At 41.6% G+C, this 25692-nt stretch overlaps 2 protein-coding genes across 5 annotated transcripts in view; both read right to left on the minus strand.

The window, feature by feature from the left end:
* Nucleotides 1-49: 49 nt before the first annotated feature.
* LOC138595598 (leukocyte elastase inhibitor-like) lies at nucleotides 50-11494 on the minus strand. The gene is made up of 10 exons (XM_069666912.1): nucleotides 11378-11494; nucleotides 10719-10912; nucleotides 8084-8245; nucleotides 7273-7434; nucleotides 5818-5935; nucleotides 4077-4219; nucleotides 2685-2762; nucleotides 1837-1926; nucleotides 1553-1733; nucleotides 50-1457 (listed from the first exon to the last, which is right to left on the minus strand). Exons 2-10 carry the CDS (start codon nucleotides 10905-10907, stop codon nucleotides 1231-1233), a joined length of 1350 nt encoding a protein of 449 aa, XP_069523013.1. The 5' UTR covers nucleotides 10908-10912; nucleotides 11378-11494; the 3' UTR covers nucleotides 50-1230.
* An 11431-nt stretch (nucleotides 11495-22925) lies between these two features.
* Nucleotides 22926-25692, minus strand: part of LOC138595735 (leukocyte elastase inhibitor-like) — a 6090-nt gene continuing 3323 nt past the window's right edge. For all 4 annotated transcript variants that reach the window (XM_069667126.1, XM_069667125.1, XM_069667128.1 and 1 more), the window contains 6 exons: nucleotides 25433-25550; nucleotides 24464-24606; nucleotides 24132-24209; nucleotides 23818-23907; nucleotides 23520-23700; nucleotides 22926-23431 (listed from right to left, as the gene is read on the minus strand). In XM_069667126.1, coding sequence (XP_069523227.1) covers nucleotides 23211-23431; nucleotides 23520-23700; nucleotides 23818-23907; nucleotides 24132-24209; nucleotides 24464-24606; nucleotides 25433-25550 — 831 coding nt within the window. In that variant the 3' untranslated portion in view covers nucleotides 22926-23210. The remainder of the gene's footprint in view (nucleotides 23432-23519; nucleotides 23701-23817; nucleotides 23908-24131; nucleotides 24210-24463; nucleotides 24607-25432; nucleotides 25551-25692) is intronic.

The following is a 25692-nucleotide window of genomic DNA, read 5'->3' on the forward strand; positions in this document are numbered from 1 at the left end:
TTGAGCACATGAGAAAGCTGAGAAGCAAAGAAAGGACATCCAATTCCAATGTTCCAATTTTTAATTAAGTCAACAGGGTTGTATTAAGTAAGAATCTCTTGTGCAAAATGCTTCCCGGCAAAAAATTCCAGCAAGATTTAACCACACTGAGCTACCACATGCAGTTTTTTATTTTCCTTTTTTTGTTTTTCAAATGTAGCATCATCAACCGTGTCCCAATTCAGGGGCTGCATCCTTCGCAGGACGTATTTGAAGGCAGATTGCGTCACAGCGTAACATCGAAGGCTGTCCCATTTGGAAGGCTCCTTCAGATACGGCCAACAAATGTGTCCCCCTTTCCCGTGCCACGAAGGACCCACATCCTTTATGCCCCAACGTATCCCCATGGCGGACTCTCACTTCAAATGTAAACATTTTTGGTTTCAACTCAAATCAAATCACTAGCAACACAAATGTAAAAAAAAACTAAAGGGGCCTTGAAACAAATTATCTTTTAAATAATAGGTTAAGTTAGCTAACTATCTATCTATTGCTAGACGACTTGTGATGCAAGGTTTGCAAATCCTCCATTGACCAGACCGTCTCAATTGAGTTCGGCCTTAGCGTCTACGCAGGCTACGAATGGCCTTCATAGCCCATGTCCTTCGAAGGAAGAATGAATTGAGACACAGCTATAGTTTCCTTTCAAAGATCTTGTCCTAAAAACAGAAACACTGATGAGAACTACAGAACTTTAAACACACACAGTCCAGAGCACCGATTCTCCCTTTTCTTCCAAGAATACATAATTAGCCTCTTGGCTACAACTGATTTATCCCACCCCTGATTGAATCACAAAGGTCTACAGGACGGTTTCCTGAAGGGTCCTCAGGGATCAGGAGGCCCTGGTGCAAGAGCCTCTTTTTGAAGCGTCTCATACCATCTTGTTTGGAAAAATACTACGAAGATCCACAAAACAACCAAAAGCAGACATAAAATTAGCACAATGAAGAGTAACAAAATGGCTGTACGGACCCAAATGACCAAATGCAAAACAACCTTTACCTACACAAATTATGAAAAAGACACACAAAACAACCAAAACAAGACACAAAGGCCAAAAAGAGATGCATGTATCTGTGCATCTGTAGCTCTTGCTCTTATTTATAAGGTATTGGAGCTCTTAAACATGTGCGTTTCAGGGGCCCATCCCCTCACATCCGTCCATGTCTGCAGGACGTCCAGCGGTGTTTACTCAGGGGAGCAGTATCTTCCTGCAAACAGGACGGTTTTGGAGGGGTTATGTCTGATGAAGAAGAGGAAGGGATGGTCTGCGGCGAAAGTTTCAGTGACTTTAATGGAGCGAGTGGAGATGATGGGAGCAGTGACAGCAGCAGCCTCTGTTCCCTCCTCGTTCACCTCCACAAACGCCTTGTGGACGACCTTCGACAGGACAAGGTCGTTGGCTGGAGACATGCCTGTCACACAGGAAGAGGAAACCATTGATTTAACATGGCCAGTAAATCAGAAAATATGTTTCACTCTAAAATGATAATGTACTTTTAAGTCCTACCAGAGAAGTTGCTCTTTGAGACATCGAAAGCGTCCAGCATGCCCATGCTCTTCAGGACCTCCTTCATGTCGTACTTCGCCTCCATCTTGAATCGAGGCAGCTTCACATCCACCTCACTCTGACCCATCATGTCTGGTCCAGTCCAATTCACAAAGTTCTCATAGGTCAGCTCCTTCTCCAGCTGGTGTGGACACAACATCTACTATCAGTGTGTCTGTTTAACACGTGTTTTCTGTGTGTGTGTGTGTGTGTGTGTGTGTGTGTGTGTGTGTGTGGTTCTTTACCTTCTCCAGGCCTGTGGTGTCGTCCTCTATCTCATTGGGCAGGATGATGAGCATGCTGAGCTCCATCCCTTTGTAGGGCATCTCCAGGACCTTTACAAAAACATGACATTTTTTATGTCAGTCTTCCCCATAGTGTCATTATTGTTGCTGCTAATGCTAATAGTAGACCTGTTGACTTCAACTGTTACAATTACGATTACCTCAGCCTTTATCATTACTCTGCTTCTCTCGCTTATTTATTTATTTATTTATTTTGCTAATCTTCACCCTAGTCTACCACTATTATTGGCATTGTAACCATAAGTATGTGTCTGTTGTTGTTGTAACAAGAACATATGTTGTTGTTGCTCTCTCTGCCTGTCTCTATCCTGCATCTCCTTCTATCCCATGTTCGGCCCATCCAGTCTTTTCAGATGGCTGTTCAACATGAGTCTGGTTCTGCTCGAGGTTTCTGCCTGTTAAAAGGAAGTTTTTCTGCCAATGTGCCGAATGTTGCTAAGTGCTACTCATGGTGATTCATGTTGGGCCTCTCTTTAAATAACTTAACAAAGAGTCGGTCTAGACCTGCTCTGTCTGTAAAGTGTCTCGAGATAACCCTGGTTATGATTTAGCGCTATACAAATAAAATTTGATTGATTGAATTTGATTATGTCCTTACATTTAAAACTAAATCTGATTTCTTCTTCTTGAACAACAGGTCACTATCCAGGAAAAAACTTCCCGGCCATTAAAAAGACCTTTAGTCAGATGCTTTCAATCCTCACTTAATTTGTCCAACATAATTTAAATCTGTACATAAACGGAGATATCAAATTTCATGGCAGAAGCCCACTGGGGACAAACATTACCTTGATTTTGGCCTCAGGAACGGATGCATAAGAGAACTCTCTCTTCTGCTGCATCATCTTCACCGGCTTGGTGTCAGTCTGAAGACGACAGAAAGCAGAGAAACTCTTAGTTACCCACAGTTGTTAACAGTCTGTATCATGTGTTCTCTGTTTTAATAAACATCAGACAGATAGCTTCTGTCAGGGAGGTAAAACTGAATAACAGATATGTGGGTTGAGTTAAGTTACAAATTATGCTCTTACTGTCTACAGACTGAGGGCAAAGTGTGCATGCATGGAAAAGTGGGGCAGACAGTAGCTCAGTCTGTGGGGACTCCCATGGAATTGGGACTGGTAGCTGGAGAGGTGCCAGTTCCTTTCTTGGGCTCCGTCCAGGTGTCCTTGAGCAAGACACCAAATCCCCAACTGCTCGGGGTGCATGTGCAGCCCCCTCAATCTGACATGTCTTTGTTAGTGCATGTCCATGCGATCCTGTTTGTGAACGTCTGTGTTTCGGGCCTTTGTGTGCGTGGCATGTTTGTAAAAACAGAGTGAAAAGATTGAATTTCCCCTCTGGGATTAATAAAGTGTAACTTCTCCTTTGTCAAAGCAGAAGCAGAGCCTCAGTTCTCAGACCACATGAGCCATTAACTCTTTAATCTTGTGTGTGTGTGTGTGTGTGTGTGTGTGTGTGTTTTTTTATAGTTTCACCAACCATCCAACATGATGGACATCCAACCCCTTCGTAAACGTAACAAAACCTGTTGGTGCATGGCAGTGAGGAATATTAACATGTCTCTGCTGATTGGGTAAAACCTTTGACACACCCACAAATGAGAGAAAACTTACCTTACTAAGTTTTTATGGCCACATGTTTAACCAAAAAAAACAGAGCAAAAAGCTGCAGTGTTTTCAGATTGAATGTACCAACAGTTTTTATTTTATGACACTTGAGGTGGCAGCTGTCAGGTGTGGCACTGCCAACACTAACCACAGCTCTAGCTGCACCTCAGCTTTCACCAAAGACGTATATGCACGTTCACGACATACAGATACAATTCCTGCACATTCCCTGCTTTTACCTGCAACTCCAGGACACGTTTCTATGACCTATGGGAACGTTGCAACTGCCCTCACACCATTTAATAAGAGAAGAATCGGTCTTTTTTAAATTCTGCACACCTGTGGTTTCATTTTTACCTGGCTCACCCTGACGCTGAGAGCTGCAGCAGATCAAACTACAAACATGATACAGCAGGACGACAAGTGTCACTTTCAGGCTCTAAATTTCCATCAAGCTAAATCAACACAGCTCAGTATTAGAAGTGCAGTATTAGAAACCTCATAAAAACTGTGTTCTATCATGCAAACGACTTCATGAACCATAAGTGCTGCTGCTGTGTGCAGTGTTACCTTATTCATTCTAAACTGAAAATCCACAGTGTTATCCTCCTGGAACTTTTCGTTCCATTTTCCTTTGAAGTAGATGGCGTTGACCAGCACCAGCCGGGTCATAATGTCCACCACGCCTTCGGCCAGCACGTCCTTAATCTTACCTGGTGAAGCAGAAAATCATCGTTAAGACAGACACACAGACACACAGGCTCGAGCTGTGTTTTTATTCAAAAGGGAAATTTGATTTATTTTTCTTCTGGAAGTAAAAACACCGCCTGGGCCCAGCTGTTCAAAATAAACTGATCAGATGAGATTGGATCAAATCTTGAGATGGGGTTCGTCAAAAAGAAAAAGTATTATGGTGGGGTATCCAGTTTAGTTTTTTTATCTGGATAAAACCTCCAGTTTGTGTTTAAACTTCTGAGTAGGATTAGGAAAACTTTGATCCAAACATCAGGATGATCCTGATCCCAGCAGAGGGGCAGATTCAGGCTGGATTACTGGAAATAAATGTTTTAAAACTGTCACACTGAAACAAAACAACATTTTTACAGTCCTCCCTCTACTGGGATTAAGATCATCCTGATATTTAGATCAAAGTTACACAATCCTGCTCAAAAGTTTGAACACCAACTGGAGGTTTTATACGGATAAAAGCCCAGATTGGATCTTAGCGATTACGTAATCCTTTTTTTCTTCTTAAGAACCTGTTTTTAAGATTTGATCCCATCCAATATCTTTAATCCAATCAGATTATTTTGAGCAACCGGGCCCTGGTGATCCGGATTTGGACATCTTTAAAAGTCTGTGTCTGGGGGCGCTGGTTTAGCTCAGTTGGTAGAGCGAGCACACTGATCGCAGGTTCAACTCCTGGTCTGCCGATCATTTGGTGCATGCCATCCCCCACTCTCTACTCCCAACATTTCCTGTCAGCTGTGCTGTGAAATAAAGGCAAAGGCCAAAAAAAATAACCTAAAAAGTCATGTTGCTTCAATCCAGTTTTACTTTGAAAAACCAGGAAAAAATAAAGATGATTAGCTGATCCTGGACACTAAAAAATGGGATTTACAAAACCTTTTGAACAACTGGACTCAGAGGAGGAAAAACCAAACAGTTACAGAGTGCAGACATTATGTAACCAGTACCTCACTGTACACTTTCTTTACGGATACCATTTTAGGGAAAGATAATATGCGCTCTGTATGTATGTGTATGTTGTCATATTTTGATAGTGACACACAAACTCTCTACAACTCTAATAATCATATTATAAAATATTCAGGTTTATACTTTTAGATCTGCTGGTATCATATTACCCTTACAATTAAAAACTTCCTGATTTACAGTCGTATATGTGGACTGCTTTCACCTCTGATTTGAGTTTGAATTTAATTACTCTTGCATAATGTCTTTTATATTCTTTTGCTCTTTTGTTTAAAATAGTTTTGACTATTTATGTTTTAAGTTTCTGGTCTTATTTCTGTCTTTGTGCAACTGTTACACCTAAATTCCCCCCTGGAGGATCAATAAATAAAGGATTATGTCATGTTATCTCAGAAAATCAAAAACAGGTGGAAATTGAGAAAAAATCCAAACATCAGGAAGAGAAAAGCAACTATAGAAACACATACAGGAACAAGAAATGTAAAGGAAAAGTGGGTCTTAAATAGTCTAAAATAAATTGTAATTAACTTTACTCTTTTTCTCCAGCAGGTTGTGCGTGCATGTGTGTGTGTGTGTGTGTTAAAGTGAGATCTACCCTCTGTCTTCTCCTCCACCCAGCTATTGATGTTGACCCTGGCCTCCTCTGCTTTTGTTTTGAAGTCCACAGGCTCGAGCTCACCGCTGTAGTGCTTTTTGGTCTCTGCTAAAAAATGCTGAAATTACAGAGAACACATTTGAACTTTTACACATCGATTCAATAATCACATTAATCAGGACTGGCAAGGAGAGAGACTTTAAGGTACATTATTCAATTTGCATGAGTTTCATTTGTGATTGAGAAAAACATGCTCTTATTTTGAAAAAAAGGCAACATAAAAGGTGGCAAGTAATTGATATGAGTTAGCACCTTACTACAAGTGATTATTATTATGTTATGGCAGTGATACACGTATCAAATTTTACATCAACAAGCAACATGATGAGACACAGGGCAGCCAGTGGGCAACAGGGGCAACGAGGCTCTCTGTACTCCTCTAGTCACAACTATGGCGTTGCCATAGCAACTCCAAGTACGTCCGCATTTTAAGCTAGCTCAAACGATCTAATACAAATCAGCTCACTGACAAACTTCACGACAATAAACCATCTCAAATGTATTTTTAGTTTATATTCAATTGCTTTTACCTGACAGGTGTTCTCCACACATTACCAGAGTCATGTTTTATCAGTATAAATTCCTTCTCCTCGGTCCACTGCGCTTGGATGGCCGCCATTGTCCAAACATTTTTTTAAGCCATAGAGATCACATGACCCCAAATCTGGGCTGTGATTGGAGCATTTGTGATGTAATTTTGTATGTTGACCACAAGAGGTCGCTGCTGATCTGACATTTCCAGATCAGAGGAGGGTGACCTCTTTCAATGTGAAAGTGTACAGTCAATATTGAACATTGACGTTGTTGATGTTGATGTAAAAGTTGATACAGATATCACCACCTGGGTTGTACTAAAAGACACTCTGAGGAGTCATCTGCTACAGTGAAGTGTTAGCTTTAGCTGATATGTTATCATATGATAACTTCCTGCTCCTCCAAAGGCCCAACATCTTGTTCACTTCTTCCACAAGATACGAAGATGGCCATGGCCAAATTACTGAACTAGAGTCCTCAGAACAGTAGTCTTCAAACTAATGGGTGATGTCACAGTGGCTTCAACCACTTTGTATACACAGTCTATGATTTTAACACTTGAATGTTACTGTAAAGCCTAAAATCTCAAACAGATTCACCATCATAACTTGAAATTAAATCAAAAATCATAATTTTATTTACTTGCAAATAGTTTACTTTTCATTTTTTCAATTGTCTCATTTCTGTCTAGATTTTCAAATGAAAAAGGTTCAAAAACGTTTAATATGTTTGTAAGAAAAGAAACTGGTTCTTTTTCAGTTAGCTAACTAAGCTAACAGCACTGTTGCATTAATCCTTAGAGCAAGCTAACAGAGCTCCAGTTCACTCCCTGCCGCCATGGTAACCAATCTGAGCACACACCTCAATAAACTGGTAGGACTGCTCCCCGTACAGCCTGTTGGCGACACTGAGGGTATACTCAGCGGGCTTCTTGTTGAGCTCGCTCAGCAGCTGGGCAAAGCCTGCGTGGACTTTGTCATCATCATCTTTATCATCACAACCATCAGTTTTTGGTTTGAGGCACTGCGGACAGCCAGAGAAGACCTGAGTGTTACAGAGACACACTGAACCGGAGTGATGCCTGAAACACAGCTTTGGATCATGTTAATCTGAATCATTGGGCCCATTGTTATCTTACCTGTGATGAGCAAAGACACCAAAATCATCATTAACCCTGGTGCTCTATGCTACTGTTCTAGATTTGAGTCCTGAAGCAACCATTAAAAACTCACAGTGTTACGCTTTTCTTTTTGCATAATGCTAATGCTAATTTGCTAGCATGAACTCCTGCAAACGATTTTCCCATGAAGTTTCCAGAGGTTACATTTTTCTGAGAGACCCCAGCACCTTTTGAAAACAATGTGGAAAACAGACCAAACTAAAGCATCCAGACTGTTAACATTAATATAAAATAATCCATGGAGAGGTTTTTAAAAAGCATTTACACACACAATAACCCACTATTATGTTGTCATGTACTTTTGGGACTGAAGAAAGTTTATGAGAAGATTGTTTCATGCTTCAAATTAGACTTCATTTATCCAATTTCAGTTATAAAGATGCAGCAGGTTATTGTACATTAGCAAGAAAAGAAAAAAATGTCAGATGTCCTCACCAGGAGACACCACCCTTCTAATCATTCATCATCCCTGTATTCTGTCTGTGTTACCACCTTGCGCAGATACCCCGGCAGTCTGCTCTGCTGCTGTAACTGCATCCGCATCTGCGACCGCGTCTGCATCTGCGTCTGCATCGACGACTGCATCTGCGACCTCAGGGGCATCGTCTCCTCTCCCTCCTCCTTCGGTTCATCTGACCCACTGAAGCCCAGGACCTGGAGGTGCAGGTGGAAGTTTATCTTATTATGAGGATGATGCACGGTGTTTATTGGTTCTCTCGGACTTCAAAATCTAAAGCAAGTGTAAATCTGGAAAAGTTTAGGAGCATATAAAAGCCCTGTTCTTTGTGTTTTGCTGATGTTAAACTGTTTAAAACGACTGCCATAGTGTTTGAGTAGCTAAGATTACTATTCTAGCTTCCTTCTTATTAGCTTGGTTTTTAGATTGACTGAGGATTTATGCATTGGATTCTACGCTCCTATCATCTATGAAACTACGCTCAGAAGAGCCGAAATGTTGCATAAATCGCATAATCTAGAGTAGAGACATTTGAGTGTTTTTGAGTTGATATTCAGCTGTATTTAGTCAGGCCAGGGTATACAGGTATATGGGCAAAGAATGTAGCAGAGTAAGGCAGAGGTTACGGCTGCTTGCATGCAATGCATCCTGGTACATGTAGGCACAGCTGGCCCAAGCAGGTGATTCATTAAACAAAGAGAACATTCCCTTTAAAATAAACGCACATATTGCAAGTGCTCTGTTGAGTAACTCGATTAGAATCACACACACGCCCAGACCTGCATGAACACACAAGGCTTCCCCGCCCTGACTGATGACTCTCAGGCAGGATGACGCCGTGTTTCCAAACTGGAAAGTCTGCATCACCCACAAGTGAAACTTAATTAATTATTATATTAATCAGACACTGTCAACACTTTGAAACACTTCTTCCTGCTTCTATCAAACTTTCTGTGCAGTGGGCTGATTCATCAACTCCACATCTGGCTGAAAGGTAAATGTTGCACCCCTGACATTACGTGTTGACAGATAAAACCAACCTCAAAGCTTAAAGCGCCTTTTATGTACACCAGACTCATTTTGAAACTCCCACTCCTTTTTTTCTCACATTATCTGCACAGTAGGGCGTATGGGCTTTTTTCACAGTGGACATTTTGACTTCTAACAGGAGGAAAAGCTCAGGTGTTCACAGGTGTTCTATTCAGGTGTCTGAGGAAGCAATGACAGGCAGTCAGCATGCACACAGCCAGGACCATGAAATTGAAGCAGCTTAATGGAATACAGCCATCATTAATGCTACTATAAACACCTCTGTGTAAAGTGCACAGAGTGATTAGCGTGTGTGCACTAGATGTCATTAGACAGCTCCAAACACACAAGAATAATTGAAGCGTCATCGTATCACCCATCATATCAGTAAAAGCGTTCATTTGGGGCTGCAGGTGATATTACATTTTGAAGCATAAATTTGGGGTTCATGTTCGAATTAAAATAGAAAAACTGAAGAATTCAAGACAAAATAAAGTCATGGTGAAAACAATGGTCCCTGAGAGTGTTGTATCGTTTAGTCTGAGTTATTGGTATGTGTACCTGTCCTGATAACGTCGGGACATTCATCTTTTAAAAGGCATTTTTTCTTTAAACTAATCTCATGTTTTGCGTGTACAATTAAAAACAGTAAAAAGTGCCTTTGAAATTTAGTAAATAAGAGGCAGAAAATAGAAACACATGGGATAGATTAAAGTAATAAGTGTTTAAATAAATGTCTGTACGTCTCTCTCTCTCTGAATGAGGTAACACAATGGTGACTGAGCCTGTGGCCCACTGATGAAAGCCTTTGCATTTGCAGTATATAGTATTTTTACAGACTGGGTGTCTGTGGCGGCGCCCAGTTAGTGACGCGTTTTCCATCAGCCAGCAGTGGTTGGTCTGCCAGAGAGAGTAGGCGGAGCTAAGCGGCTGCTTTTCCGCTCTCTGCAAGTGTTGCGAGTAAACAGTAATCTACTATGTCTGACGTCACACATGCAGCACTGTCTGGATGTCTGGGAAGTGTGCTCCCGCAATTACCGTTTATCACCATAGGTGCCGCCAAAGAGAGCGAAACAGAGATCTTTGAGATGACCACTTTAAGTCCAGTACCTGATTAAATGTAAAAGATGTTTTCCACTGACGTACAGCCCATATTGCTCGATTTTTGGCTTCACTGCTTTACTGTGCTAATCATTTCCTTTGGTCAACGACATACATTTGAACTCTTTCTCCTGCTTTTTTTGTACCCAAACAGCTTTGCCACTTTCTCCGACACTCAGAGACAGAATGACTACTCATTGCTGTGCAGGTAATTAATTCTTCCTGCCACGCCTCGTCTGCAGACAGACAGGTAGCAAATCTCCAATACTGAACTCCTGTTGTCTCATTATTCTGAATATGTAAGAACTGCTGAACACATGATAGAACATGAACCTGAACCCACGCCTCTTTCTTTGTCTTCTCATGCAGTAATGAGGTGGCCTGATTCCAACACTGAACCTGATCCACTGACTTAATGACGCTTGAATGCCTGACTGTGTTCCAAATGGGTGTGTTAACATGAGAACTGGGACTTTCGCGCTCCTAATTTTCACAGTGGTTAAGTGTGTGTGTGTGTGTGTGTGTGTGTACATACTGTACCTCTGACATCTGTGCAGCTGTGTTGCCGCTGGCCCCCAGCATCACCATGGCCAGGGCTGCAGAGATGCTGAGAGGAGAGAGGAACATGTTGGCCGTCTTGTCCTCATCGTTCAGCTTTTGGAACAGATCCAGAAAGAAGGTGGTGTTAGCCTCTGCGAGAGGAAACGCTGGTGATGGTGTTGCAGCCATTTTGTCTAATAAAAAGAAAGGACAGCACAAAACGAGTAGCTGTAGCATATCCTGAGAAGTTGCACTTTTCTGCTTGAACAAGATATATTTCCCTGAAATTGAAAGGAATCGGTCAGCTGAAATTTTCAGCCTAAGAGGATCATCTGAGCCTTTGACCTCTTGGTTTAATTCCTCAACTCTCAAGCAGCATGTGCAAACCTTTAGTATACTCTGCTATAGCTCTGTTCTATTCTGCAACCTAGCAGTGTCCTCCAACAACGCTCTCACTTCCTTGCACATGTGCAGACAAATCCTGTGTTTTCCTAGCCCTCGTGTTTTCATTCAGCGATAAGTCTTAACTGATTTAGAGTCTTCAGCTAAAGTGAAATGTTGCCACACTTGATAAAGTCTCAAAGCTGCCCCTCACCTCTACTTCTTGCCTTTTGATAGCAGGTAAAAATAGCTTAAAATCAAGCCTGTTCTGTACTCACTGTCAGACTCTCTTCTTCCAGACAGTGAGGGATCCAGAATGATTCAGTGAAATGAAGACTTATCCAGTTTGAGCAAATCTGTGTTGTTATCTCACTGCGACACACCCAGGTTCATGCAGGTCCTGCCACAGAATGAGAAAGTATCTACAATTCACACCCATCAATGAGAGTCACACCCAGTTGTATGATGGTGCGTGTCCTGTGCCAACGGGTGTGTTCGGCAAGAGTCGGCACAGTCACAGTTTATAAAACACATTTTGAGCACAGTGGTATCAGTTATATGCAGAGGTTGATGAAGAAGCTGGACAGAATAGAAGTTAAATTGATCTTTGTTTGGTAAAGTCTGGAAAGGCAACTACAGTGTGACCTTATTTTACATGACAAAAATCTGTGGGTCATATTTTTCAGGTACAACTTGAGCAAGTTGATCAAACATACAAGGAAAAACATTTACTTTTTCCATTAGATTAGAGAAGATTTGCATCTGCTTTTATTTAAATGCCTACTTGTATATACTATGTGCATGCAGGAAGTGTTTGGTTGTGGTTGTTTGCATCATGTCGATGGCGTCTCATTGACTCGATTATGAGGAAAGTTTCTACAGAAGGAGGAGATTCAGGCACCTTAGCTAACTATAGACCTATATCTAACCTTCCTTTTATCTCAAAGATCCTTGAGAAAGCAGTCGCTAATCAATTATGTGACTTTCTTCATAACAACAGTTTATTTGAGGACTTTCAGTCAGGATTTAGAGTCCACCACAGCACTGAGACAGCACTGAGAGTTTCAAATGATCTACTTCCTGCTTCAGACAGAGGACTTCTCTCTGTACTCGTCCTGTTAGATCTTAGTGCCGCTTTCAACACGATAGACCATCACATCCTGTTACAGAGATTAGAACATTTAACTGTCATTACAGGATCTGCATTAAGTTGGTTTAAATCTTATCTATCAGATCGATCTCAGTTTGTTAATGTTCATGATGTGTCCTCTATGCACACCAAAGTTAGTCATGGAGTTCCACAAGGTTCTGTGCTCGGACCGATTCTTTTTACCTTATATATGCTTCCTCTGGGTAACATCATGAGGAAACACTCCATTAATGTTCATTGTTACGCAGATGATACTCAATTATACTTATCTATGAAGCCAGACGAAACCAATCAGCTATCTAAACTAGAAGCATGCCTTAAGGACATAAAGATCTGGATGACTAGAAACTTTCTGCTACTTAATTCAGACAAAACTATTATTATTATTATATATATATTATTATTATTGTGCTCAGCCCAAAACACCTTAGAGATTCTTTCTCTAATGATATAACTGCCCTAGATGGCATCAGCCTGGCATCCAGCACTACTGTTAGGAATCTGGGAGTTCTATTTGATCAGGATATGTCCTTCATCTCCCACATAAAACAAATATCAATGACAGCCTTCTTTCATCTTCACAACAAACATCAGACACATCCTGTCTCAACACAATGCAGAAAAACTAGTCCATGCATTCGTTACTTCCAGGTTGGATTATTGTAACTCGTTACTATCAGGCTGCCCTAATAAGTCACTAAAAACTCTGCAGCTGGTACAAAATGCTGCAGCACGTGTGCTGACAAGAACTAGATCACATCTCTCCTGTATTAGCCTCTCTGCACTGGCTTCCTGTAAAATCTAGAATAGAATTTAAAATCCTTCTTCTTACTTACAAAGCTCTTAATGGTCAGGCACCATCATATCTTAAAGAGCTCATAGTGCCATATTACCCCTCTAGAACATTGCGCTCCCAGGATGCAGGCCTGCTTGTGGTACCTAAAGTCTCTAAGAGTAGTGTTGGAGCTAGAGCCTTCAATTACCAGGCCCCACTCCTCTGGAACAATCTACCAGTCAGGGTCCGGGAGGCAGACACCCTCTCTTCTTTTAAGACTTAAAACTTTCCTCTTTGACAAAGCTTATAGTTAGGGCTGGCTCAGGCTGGGACTAGCCCATAATTATGCTGCTCTAGGTTCAGACTGCCGGGGGGATCTGACACACCAAGCTTCTCTCTCTCTCTCTCTCTCTCTCACTCTCTCTGTCTCTGTCTCTATCTCTCTCTCCCTCTCTCTCTCTCTCTCTGACTCTCTCTCCCTCTCTGTCATATTAATGCAGCTCATTAACTCTGTATCTTCTGGTCCCATTAACATTACTAACCACATATCTTCCCGGGAGTTCTTGTGCTCCCTTGTCTTGAAGGTTCCTGAGGATCGTTGCTGCAGACCACCTGCTGCTGTGGACCTGCTCGACGGCAACAACTACTAACATCAGCCTTCCCCATAGTATCATTATTGTTGCTGCTAATGCTAATAGTAGACCTGTTGACTTCAACTGTTACAATTACGATTACCTCAGCCTTTATCATTACTCTGCTTCTCTCGCTTATTTATTTATTTATTTATTTATTTATTTATTTAGCCAATCTTCACCCTAGTCTACCACTATTATTGGCATTGTAACCATAAGTATGTGTCTGTTGTTGTTCATGTAACAAGGACATATGTTGTTGTGGTAACAACAACATATGTTGTTGTTGCTCTCTTTGCCTGTCTCTATCCTGCATCTCCTTCTATCCCATGTTCGGCCCATCCAGTCGAGGCAGATGTTCAACATGAGTCTGGTTCTGCTCGAGGTTTCTGCCTGTTAAAGGAAGTTTTTCTGCCAATGTGCCGAATGTTGCTAAGTGCTACTCATGGTGATTCATGTTGGGCCTCTCTTTAAATAACTTAACAAAGAGTCGGTCTAGACCTGCTCTTTCTGTAAAGTGTCTCGAGATAACTCTGGTTATGATTTAGCGCTATGCAAATAAAATTTGATGATGGAATGATTGACTCTGTCATACTTTGTGGTTGTTGGAGTTTAACACACCTTAAGTCAAGCAGGTGTGTCATAGCAGCCACCAGAAAGACTGGTCTGAGCTTGAGTTCCTCCTAGTCTCCATTAGAAATAGCTCCATGTAATCTGGTTGTGTCCCCGCCTGCAGTAGTACAGCCTCTTCTAAAAAAAAAATAACCTTGCGTCCTATTGGCTGATCTCTGAGCTGCCTTTTATCTCTCTTTATTTCAGAGACAGTCATTGCTAAACAGCTCACTACTGTCTTAACTGCACTTTCCATCAGAAACACTGAAAGAGCTCTTTTCACGGTCTCCAGTGATATCACGATGTCCTCTGATGCGGGTGAATGCTCAGTCTTGGTACTCCTGGATCTTAGCTCTGCGTTTGACACTGTAGTTCACAGCATTTTGATTGACAGACTCAAGCGGTGGGTGGGTGTCTATGGGAGCGCCCATGGTTCTCCTCCCGTCTTTCAGAGAGGTGTTTTTCTGTGTTGTGCCTGTGGTATGCCTCAGGGTTCTGTCTTGGGTCCCATTTTATTTACATATATATATATATATATATGCTCCTACTAGGCCATGTTATCAGCTAATTTCAAGGAATCTTATTTCACTGTTATGCGGATGACATTCAGCTGTATCCTTGCCATTAAGGACTGGATGAACGACAACTGCCTTCAGATAAATTCTAATAGGACGGAGGTCCTTATCATTGCCTCTGATAGCATTGCTTCCAAGATTGCCAAGTGTATTGGATCTCTTTCTTCTGCTGTAAAATCTAATCTCAAAAATCTTCTTTGATCAGGCGATGCTCTTCCTACAACAACACATTAGGTCATTATCCCACTCATGTTTCGGTAACACTTTCTTTGAAGGGGTGTGCATGACTGACATGACACCTTCATAACCATGAAGAACATGAATGAATGTCATCCTTATGAATGTTCATGACTGTTGTCATTAATTGTCATTCGGTCAATTATGTCATTTCTAATGCACACATTGTTTGAGATCAACTTTGCATTAAAAATGACATAATCGACCTTATAGGGTGTCTAAGGTCTATAAGGTCTCTAAGGTCTGCGGTTAGCCCCAGATGTTTTCAAGGCCCAAAAGTGGCCCCTGGCCAAACCCTTCTCTTCTCTTTCTCATAACAACTGAACTGTCTTTAAATGATTTAAATGTGGAAACTGTGACAGATAATCAGAATTTCATATGACTTGACTTGTGACTTGCTTCACCTGAGCAATGACTCGACTGGACTTGCTTTATTTATAGCAGGGACTCGACTTGACTTGCTTGATTCTCACCACAGTGACTTAGGACTTGCTTGTTACTTGCACATGCATGACTTACTCCCACCTCCTATTTTGATGAAGTTACTTATTATTTAGAGAAAAATTAAGGCAATATTCTGAAAGTTTCTCATTGTTTTATTTATATATTCACTTATCACCTGAATTTATTATCCTTTTGGTAATTGTTTTTGGATTTTGGCACATCTTTAAGACACAAAATATTGATTTGAGATGTAAACAGTATTTGGATATTTTTTGATTTCATGACATTACTAATCATTTTGAGATACTAGTTTGTATTTCAGATATAAAAGTCATTATTTATGACATAATATAATGATACCATTTATTAGAGACAATAAGTCAGAGACAAATTAAATAATGTTTTTTATAACTGTCTGTAAAGTGTAAAATAAAAGATGTCAGAGAACTAACTCACGGAATGTGAGTATGTGCTGACCAGACATGTGATGCACTGACACCACCTCCAACCCGGTTTTCATTAGGCTTGTTCGAGATGACTGCCGGCTCGCCTCGACAACAGGCGAGAGTAGCCGATTGCAGTCGGTGGAGGAGTCATAAAGTCGGAGACTTCTTTGTTGACAAGTTTGCTGCTCGCCTCGTCAAGCATGTATAATACCAACACCTCACTGTAAATTGAAGTGAATAAAGTCTTCATTTGTTGTTGTTATTATTATTATTACTATCATTATTATTTTAATTGGACTTAATATTAAGTTCTCATTATACTTTATTCAGGGCTTTTGATAGTTATTTCGATATAAACTTCATTGTATTTATGTTTATTAAGACAGCGTTCATGAGGAATGAATAAAGCATTACAATGTGAATGACAGTACTTTGATAAACCCGTTTGGTGTCTGTCTGACACTTCATGAAGTTTAATGAATAATGATGAACAAGACAGAAGTCTCATCACTTCCTTGTGGGGGGTGTCAAGGCTTTTTTCAGCCAATAGGCGCTTCACTCAAGCCAGCGCAAGTCCTGTCCCGTCATGCATGGAGTTGTGCAGTCGGTGAAGAGCAACTGCGGCGCCTGGCTCTGAAAACTGCAGCCGCCTTGCTCCCGCGGGACTTCAAAGCCTCGCGTAGTCAGGTTTTCAGAGCAAGTCGGACAACAATATAACCGTCATGCATTATGCTTGGCAAGGCGGCGATCGATTCTGCGCAGGCCTCGCTCATCTCAAACAAGCCTACTGACACCTCTTCCAACCCGGTTTTCATTGGGAGTCACAACTGCTCTATGCTGCGCAATCACAGTACAGTAACATACAGAGCGTAACGGCGGCCTCACCTGGCTGTCTATGAGCACTGCAGTCGTCTGTGTCTGAAGTCATATGAATTAACATGAGCTTAATCTCTATTCAAAGATTATGCATAGAAATGTATCTGTAAGCAGGGACGTGGGTTTTTAGTATCGGAAGTGTTCTGTTTTCCGTTTGTACTACGCGTGTAGTCCGAGTAGTTTTGACCAGTCACGCATCAGCAGGCTGCGGCGTATGTAGGAAAAAACGTTCGTGAGGAGATCAAAAGCAGGCGGAACGTAATCCACCGTCATGACATCCCGGCTCCATCAGCGTGATCTGACGATGATTCAGCTTCTTAATCTCTATAAACAGACATCTGCATCCTAACAGCTAACAAATGTATTCTAGATCTAAAATTCAACTTGAGATAAATTCTCTTGACATGGTGTCACAAAAGCCGCTCAACATTAAAATTTCCCGACTTCCTCGAATGCATCAGAAACTATGGCTCCGACCTCCGTCATGTTAAAGTAGTTTTCTTCTCCTCTTGAGGACAGACCTGACAAGAAATGTGTTTCTTTTTCTGTAAACAATGCAGCAGGCGGACAAGGAAGTCGTTTATCTGTAACAGCTGGCTACATGCCCCGGCATGGTCACGGAATGATCCGTTCACTTTCATGCATCAAATTCGTTCCTTTCGTTCACTTGGCTCCGCTCGCGGCTCCCCAGTGCCTCACCTGCCTCACCAACCAGACTGATTGATGTTAGCACGAGCCAATTGCAGAGGAGGGCTGATTGTATCAAATCTAATGTATCAAATGACCATCATTGGTTAGGAGAACGACTGAACGTATCGCTTGACCGAATGTCTCTCTCTCTCTCTCTCTCTCTCTCTCTGTCTCTCTCTCGTTCACTGAACGAAGCGACCCGATTAGGTGCATCTGTGCATACAAGTCAAGACTTAGACTTAGACTTAGACTCAACTTTATTGATCCCTTTGGGATGACTCCCTCTGGGAAATTCAGTCTCCAGCAGCTTATACTGTACAATACAATAGGAAAGAATCAGCACACAGAGCGTAAAAAATAAAGATCAAAATATATATATCTATCGATATATATATATATATATATATATAAAAAGTACAAAATTAGATAACAAAATATATAAAATATACACTCTTAGAAATATACAAGTAAACAATTCACAGATGTGTAAACCACTGACAGATGAACACAAACTAAACTATGTGTATTTATTTATTTAGATATTGTTGCAGCCAATTTAGACTTGTGTATGTTTGTGTGCGTGAATGTGGGTGTGTGTTCATGATAGGCACTATGGTTGCTATTGGTTACCTGCACCGCTGTGGGCATAGGTGGTGATTAGTCACATGGAGGCTAGATAGGGGAGACACAGGTGATCAGTGATTAGGAAAATGAGAATCAGGGGAAGCCACACAGTTTTTCAACCGTGTCTGTGTGTGTGTCGAGTAAATGAGTTTTTGGTACAGTCGTTTTACACCCGTCTTTTTGTAGGTGTTATTAATGTTTTGATCTAATAAAGTGTTAAACGCATACGATGGAGGACCTCATTTTTTACACACCAGCATGAGTTGGAAAGGCTTCAAGTTCCCTCAAGCGGCATTTTTTGTGGATCGATTGCCGCTACATTTTGTTGAAAAACTCAGCTTCTTGCTGCGCTCCACCGGACTCCATGCAACAGCTGATTCCACTCAATTGAATGCAGACACAGCGACAACCTGGGTTGTCAAAATGAGTGACGTTGCTGCAGCTGTCAATCAACGTGATAAAAGACCGGTCAAACTCACCTTTTAAAGCCATGGAAGCAAAAATAATATCACAACAAAAGGAAAGGAATCTCAGAATAAAGAAATTGAAACTCGAATGCGAAATAATAAAGAAATATTACGAAAAATGGAAGAGTGGTTGCTTGATAAAAATGAACAAGATGACTATGGTGATGCAAATATGTTTAATGATGATGTCGCTGCAAATACAAACGTGCTGAACGATGATGCTGCTGCAGATAAGCTTAATGATGATGTCGCTTCAAATTCAAATGTGCTGGGTGATGCTGCTGCTGCTTCTGTGTTTAATGACAAAGATGCTCCAACCGTGGTCACTGACGATATTGCTCCTGGTGACAGCATTTCTAATGTTGGTCGTAAAACATGTTCATCTGCTGGCCGCTCCAGCAACAGGTCTTCAAGGTCCTCAGCCGCCTCTGCCCGTCTAAAAGCAGATGCTGAAAGGGCTGCTCTCCTTGCTATGGCAGCTGCCTTAAAAGAAAAACATGAATTGGAAGCTCAGGAGGAGCAAATCGGGCAGAAAAAGGAGCTTCTTACATTACAAAGCCAAATTGCTGCTCACACTGCAAGGGTTAATGTGCTGAAGTCCGGAGAATCTGATGTTCAGAGCTCCGGAGACCATTCTAATGGAATGAATTCATATCTGGAAAGGTCAAAACGCAAATCATCTCTCAGACCCTCTGCTGTAGAATTTGTTCCACTAAGTTCTAACCTCCAGTTCCATCATTCACCACTAGGAGGCAACAAGGCTGCAATGCCAATGGAGGCAAAGCCGAAACATTCAAGCTCCCAGTTCCATCATCTACCACTAGGAGGCAGCAAATCTGCCATGTCAATGGGTGCACGGCCCAAGGAAAGCTTTGTACAGGATGGAACAGGGGTTCATGCTCTGAATCCAAAATCAAGCATGTCTCCAAGAATTCTGGAAAAATATCATGTTCATCACACTCAAGAACCCGCCACCTGTTTTAAGCAGGAATCCATTCAGTGCAATGACCTAATGCAAACCAGCACGGATCGAGGCAAATTTCTTGCCATAATGCAACGGCAAAATGACATTACAGCTCTTCTGGTGCAGCAGCAGTCCTCATTGTCACTGCCACCAAGAGATATACCAACCTTTGATGGAGACCCACTCGAATACAGTACATTCATCAGAGCATGTCAGCACGGAGCGGAAGGAAAGGCAGCTAGCAGCATAGACCGCCTATATTTCTTGGAGCAATATACAAAAGGACAACCAAGAGAACTGGTCAAGAGCTGTCAACACATGCCACCTGACAGGGGATATCAAAGAGCAAGAGAACTCTTACAAGAACGCTTTGGAAATGAGCAAAAAATAGCCAGTGCATACATGGAGAAAGCTCTTGGATGGCCACCAGTAAAGTCAGAGGACATCAAGGATTTGCACGCTTTTGCATTGTTTCTCCGTGTCTGCTGTAATGCTATGGAGGATGTCAGAGATGAACATGCCATCTAACATGCGTGCCATTATCCTGAAGCTACCTTATAAACTAAGGGAAAAATGGAGGAACACTGCTTATGAAATGCAGGAGAAGCACCACCGTCAAGCAGGCTACAGTGATATTGTCAAATTTATTGAGAGACAAGTATCTATTGTTTCTAATCCAGTCTTTGGAAACATTCAGGATATAGCCGTCTCATCACCAGATAATAAAAATGGAAACAAAGTTTTTCAGGCTCGCATCAAGAGAAAAGGAAGCAGTTTTGCAACTTCTGTGGCAGCTGTCAATTCTAAAACTGTGACCCAAATGCAAAAGGAGAAAAGCTTGCCTGATAAACTAATAAAGGTGTTTTGTCTGCTGGGTGAGGAGGGTCACAAATTGGAGTCGTGTCCCAAGATGGAGAAGAAGATACACCGAGAGAAAATAGACTTCTTAAAAGAGAAAGGTGCTTGTTTTGGGTGTTTATCTGTTGGACACATGAGCAAAGACTGTCATAGGCGTCTGACTTGCAAATTGTGTAACCTGAAGCATCCTACCATCCTCCACATTCCTCCAAGAAAAGAGATTAAATCAGAGGACACACAGCAGGAAACACCAGAGGACAGTCGTGTAGTTTCTCCCAAGACATGTGGCCATATAGGGGCCGGAGCACAGGATTGCGTCTTGGCAATTGTACCTGTACAGGTCAAGGTTAACAAAGGCAGCAAGATAGTAACCACCTACGCGTTCTTAGATCCTGGCAGCACAGCCACTTTCTGTTCTGAGCGACTCATGAGGGAGCTAAAGGTCAGAGGAAGAAGTGCCCAATTTCTCCTGACAACGATGAACCAAGAAAGGTTTGTTGACAGTCACATAATCTAAGGACTGGAGGTAGCTGCACTCAATAGTAACGCTTACTTTGAGTTGCCTGACGTGTACACACAGTGCCAGATGCCTGTGACCCGTGATAACATCCCACGGCAGGAAGAGTTAAGTGCCTGGTCTCACCTAAACTCTGTTGAAATTCCCGTCATTGATGCCGATGTGGAGTTGTTAATTGGAACCAATGTTCCAAAAGTAATGGAACCATGGGAGGTGGTTAACAGTAATGGTGAAGGACCGTATGCCATCCGAACCCTATTGGGCTGGGTTATTAACGGGCTACTGAGAGGAGGCAGTGAGACTGAGAGCAGCTGTCACACCATTACAGCCAACCGGATATCCATCGCTCACATAGAGGAACTGCTGGTGACGCAGTATAACCACGATTTCAATGAAAAAAACGACAGATGAAAAGCCAGAAATGTCCAGAGAAGATCTTAAATTCATGAACATTATGAACAGCTCGGCTGAATTTAATAATGGACATTAGTGCTGGAGATTACCTTTCAGAAATGATGACGTTGTCATGCCCAATAATCGCCACGTCGTTGAGCAAAGGGCCCTCATGCTGAAAAGGAAATTGGAGAAAAATTCTACACTCAAAGCGGAGTACACTCAGTTTCTCAACGATGTTATAAACAAAGGCTATGCAGAGAGGGTGCCAGAACACCAGCTGGAAAGAAAGGCAGGTAAAGTCTGGTACATCCTGCATCATGGCGTGCACCATCCAAAAAAGAAAACTTTGAGAGTGATGTTTGATTGTGGGTCAAGCTTCAAAGGCACCTCACTCAACAGTCAGTTACTGCAAGGACCGGACTTGACAAATTCTCTGTTTGGAGTCCTCACAAGATTCCGTCAAGAACCCATTGCAGTGATGGCGGATATACAGGCAATGTATCACCAAGTGAGGGAGGAGTGACAACAGAACTGCGTCTGACTGAGCCTTTTAAAGGAGCGCTGTATATAACACAAACTAAATTATTTGTTTGTTTATTTAGACATTATAAAGTCGGAAGGTTTTGTAATGGACATTATAGTTTTGTAAGTTTTACAAATTAATCATTTATGTTACTTTTACCAAACTGAGCAACACTGACATTGACTTAAAAGTCTAAAATTAGTTTAAGTAAGTGATGGACTCTTTGCCTGAAAACTTCTGTATCATGTTTCACACAAATGAACAAAAGCACACTGTCTAAGCTATTTTATTTTAGAAAGAAATGTACAAACCTCCATAACAGAATATCAGGTAGGTGTAGTGCTAAAAAAGCTTTTAGTAAGTAAACATTATCAATTACCAAATAATACAGTACAAATTCAATATACTGTATAGCAAACCAGCACCCAAGATAGGAAGCAGAGTGCAAATAAGAAATGAGTTCAAAGACAGAAACTCAAAAGCCTGGTCTGCAGGCCTACTGCAGGTTGGTATTTAGAAATACTAACTGACGGACCTTGGAGGGGCTCATTCTGCTCCGCCTGTCAGAGACGATCAGTCCCGTTTGGCTGAAAACCCTCTCTGAAGGGACAGATGTGGCCACAATACAAAGTCTTGTCAGCATAATCTGAGTCATCCTGGGGTAGATGACACCGCGGTGGTAGCTTTAAAATGGCCGACCCTAAAACCTACTGATTCAATATTCATTAAATTCCTTACCGGGAACAATTACTTTGAAAGTATTTGCGTACCATCTGTCCCATACTTGATGCACTGTATTAGAAAGTGACTCCTAACAGGCCCCCAGAGCGGTTTCATTGCTTTTACCGTAAATTTAAGACTATCTGTGCACTCGAAATACAGGGACGCCTGAAATGAACACGCAAACGTGAAAGAGGGCTGGCTTGACCGCAGTGTCACAAAGGCCGTACAGCGGCATGTTCCTCCTCAGAAAGTAGGGCTGCACGATATTGGATAAAACTGACATTACCATTACTTTTTGGTGTGCGTTATTTATTGGAAGCCGATCAAACTTAAAACAGACTCAAAACAACTATAAAGAAGTTATTACAAAAAGACACAAAATAATCAAAATTATGTGTCTGTGCATCTGTTTCTCTTGCTGAAATTTACAAGGTATTTGAGCTCTTTAACATGTCTGTGTCAAGGGCCCATCCCTTCACAACCGTTATTTATTTTTTAATTTAACCTTTATTTTACCAGGAAATAATCCCACTGAGATACAAGGTCTCTTTTACAAGGGAGTCCTGAGTGAGACGGCATGCCTGCAGGACGTCCAGCGGTGTTTACTCAGGGGAGCAGTATCTTCCTGCAAACAGGACGGTTTTGGTGGGGTTATGTCTGATGAAGAAGAGGAAGGGATGGTCTGCCGAGAAGGTTGAAGATATACTCCAACATAGACGTTTATCCATAGTGACAGCAGCAGCCTCTGTTCCCTCCTCGTTCACCTCCACAAACGCCTTGTGGACGACCTTCGACAGGACAAGGTCGTTGGCTGGAGACATGCCTGTCACACAGGAAGAGGAAAGTTTCCATGCACATTGAATCAGTAAATCAGTGATATTGTGCTTTTAAAATAAACATTTAAGTCCTACCAGAGAAGTCGCTCTTTGAGACATCGAAAGCGTCCAGCATGCCCATGCTCTTCAGGACCTCCTTCATGTCGTACTTCGCCTCCATCTTGAATCGAGGCAGCTTCACATCCACCTCACTCTGACCCATCATGTCTGGTCCAGTCCAATTCACAAAGTTCTCATAGGTCAGCTCCTTCTCCAGCTGGTGTGGACACAACATCTACTATCAGTGTGTCTGTTTAACACGTGTTTTCTGTGTGTGTTTGTGTGTGTGTGTGTGTGTGTGAGAGTGTGTGTGTGTGTGAGTGTGGTTCTTTACCTTCTCCAGGCCTGTGGTGTCGTCCTCTATCTCATTGGGCAGGATGATGAGCATGCTGAGCTCCATCCCTTTGTAGGGCATCTCCAGGACCTTTACAAAAACATGACATTTTTTATGTCCTTACATTTAAAACTAAATCTGATTTCTTCTTCTTGAACAACAGGTCACTATCCAGGAAAAAACTTCCCGGCCATTAAAAAGACCTTTAGTCAGATGCTTTCAATCCTCACTTAATTTGTCCAACATAATTTAAATCTGTACATAAACGGAGATATCAAATTTCATGGCAGAAGCCCACTGTGGACAAACATTACCTTGATTTTGGCCTCAGGAATGGATGCGAAAGAGAACCATGTCTTCTGCTGCATCATCTTCACCGGCTTGGTGTCAATCTGAAGACGACAGAAAGCGGAGAAAAAACATCTCCTGATGAGTCGGTCATTACCTCACACATCCTGAAACTGTTATTTAAAAAGTTATTTATTAAGTATCACTTCCAGGCTGTAACTTTCCATCAAGCTGAATCAACACAGCTCAGCTCAGCCCGTGTGTGCTAGCTATAGTATTAGAAACCTCATATAAACTGTGTTCTGTCATGCAAAACAACTTCATGACCCCTAAGTGTTGCTGCTGTGTGCAGTGTTACCTTATTCATTCTAAACAGATCATCCACAGTGCTCCTCTTCCTGAACGGATCTCTCCACGTTCCTTTGAAGTAGATGGCGTTGATCAGCACCAGCGCGGTCAAGCTGTCCACCATACCTGGGGCCAGTACGTCCTTAATTTTACCTGGTGAGCAGTAACAGGAACAGAAATCATCGTTAAGACAGACACACAGACGCATGGATGAAGTAATTATACAATAGTAATGTCTTGAAATGACAGAGAACTCTCAGTATTACATTATTTATAAACTGAAATGTCACACAGCAATATTTCTTTTGAATCATATCAAGATGCTATGCTATCTATGTGTCACAGAAAGGTCTACATAGTGTAACATTAATGATGAACGTTATTGTTTTATTTAGTTATTGTGAATATTTTCTTTTGCTGCTCTAACAAGTGAATTTCCCCCAATGGATCAATAAATCAATCAATAAAATTGATCTGATCTTAATCATACTATATCATATTCGAGTACACTGTGTTGTCACCGTAATTCAAGTGAACTCCCTGACTTGCTGTTATGTGGACTGCTTTAGCCTGCAATCTGATGTTGCTCTTGTATAGTTTCTATTTTATTCCCACTCTTATTAGATTTATATAATTTCAATTATTTATTTTGTTAGTTCCTCTTGTGATTTCTATCTCTGTGCTGCTGTAACATCCAAAAATACCTTCTGGAGGACCAATAAAGGACCAACAAAGGATTATCTTATTTGTATAATTTACAAATATACTGAGAAAAAGAGAAAAAGCAGCTGTAGGAATGTTTAAAAGGACAAACAGCATAAAGAAAAGCTGCTTTTAAAATATTGTCTAATTAAATTAGAATTAAGATCTTGCCTTACTTTGCTTCTCCAGCAGGTTGCACCAGAGCCATTCTGTTGCGTGTGTGCGTGCGTGTGTGCGTGCGTGCGTGTGTGCGTGCGTGCGATCGTGTGTGATCTACCTTGTGTCTTCTCTTCTGCCCAGCTGTTGATCCTGACCCTGGCCCCCTCTGCGTTGTTTCTGAAGTCCACAGACTCGAGCTCAGCCTTGTAGTGCTTTTTGGTGCCTGCTAGGAATTTCTGGAATCATAAAGAATATGTTTGAATACTTACAATGACATAATCTCATTAATCAGAGACAGAAGCAGCACAAGCAGAGAGATTTCAAGGTAATCCATCCATTGTCTATTCAACTTATCCTGTTCTGGGTCACAATCCCAGC

This window comes from Semicossyphus pulcher, unplaced genomic scaffold (assembly GCF_022749685.1).
Source record: "Semicossyphus pulcher isolate SPU_LCO1_2020_fin unplaced genomic scaffold, fSemPul1.0.p SCAF_18, whole genome shotgun sequence".
Classification (NCBI taxonomy): domain Eukaryota; kingdom Metazoa; phylum Chordata; class Actinopteri; order Labriformes; family Labridae; genus Semicossyphus; species Semicossyphus pulcher.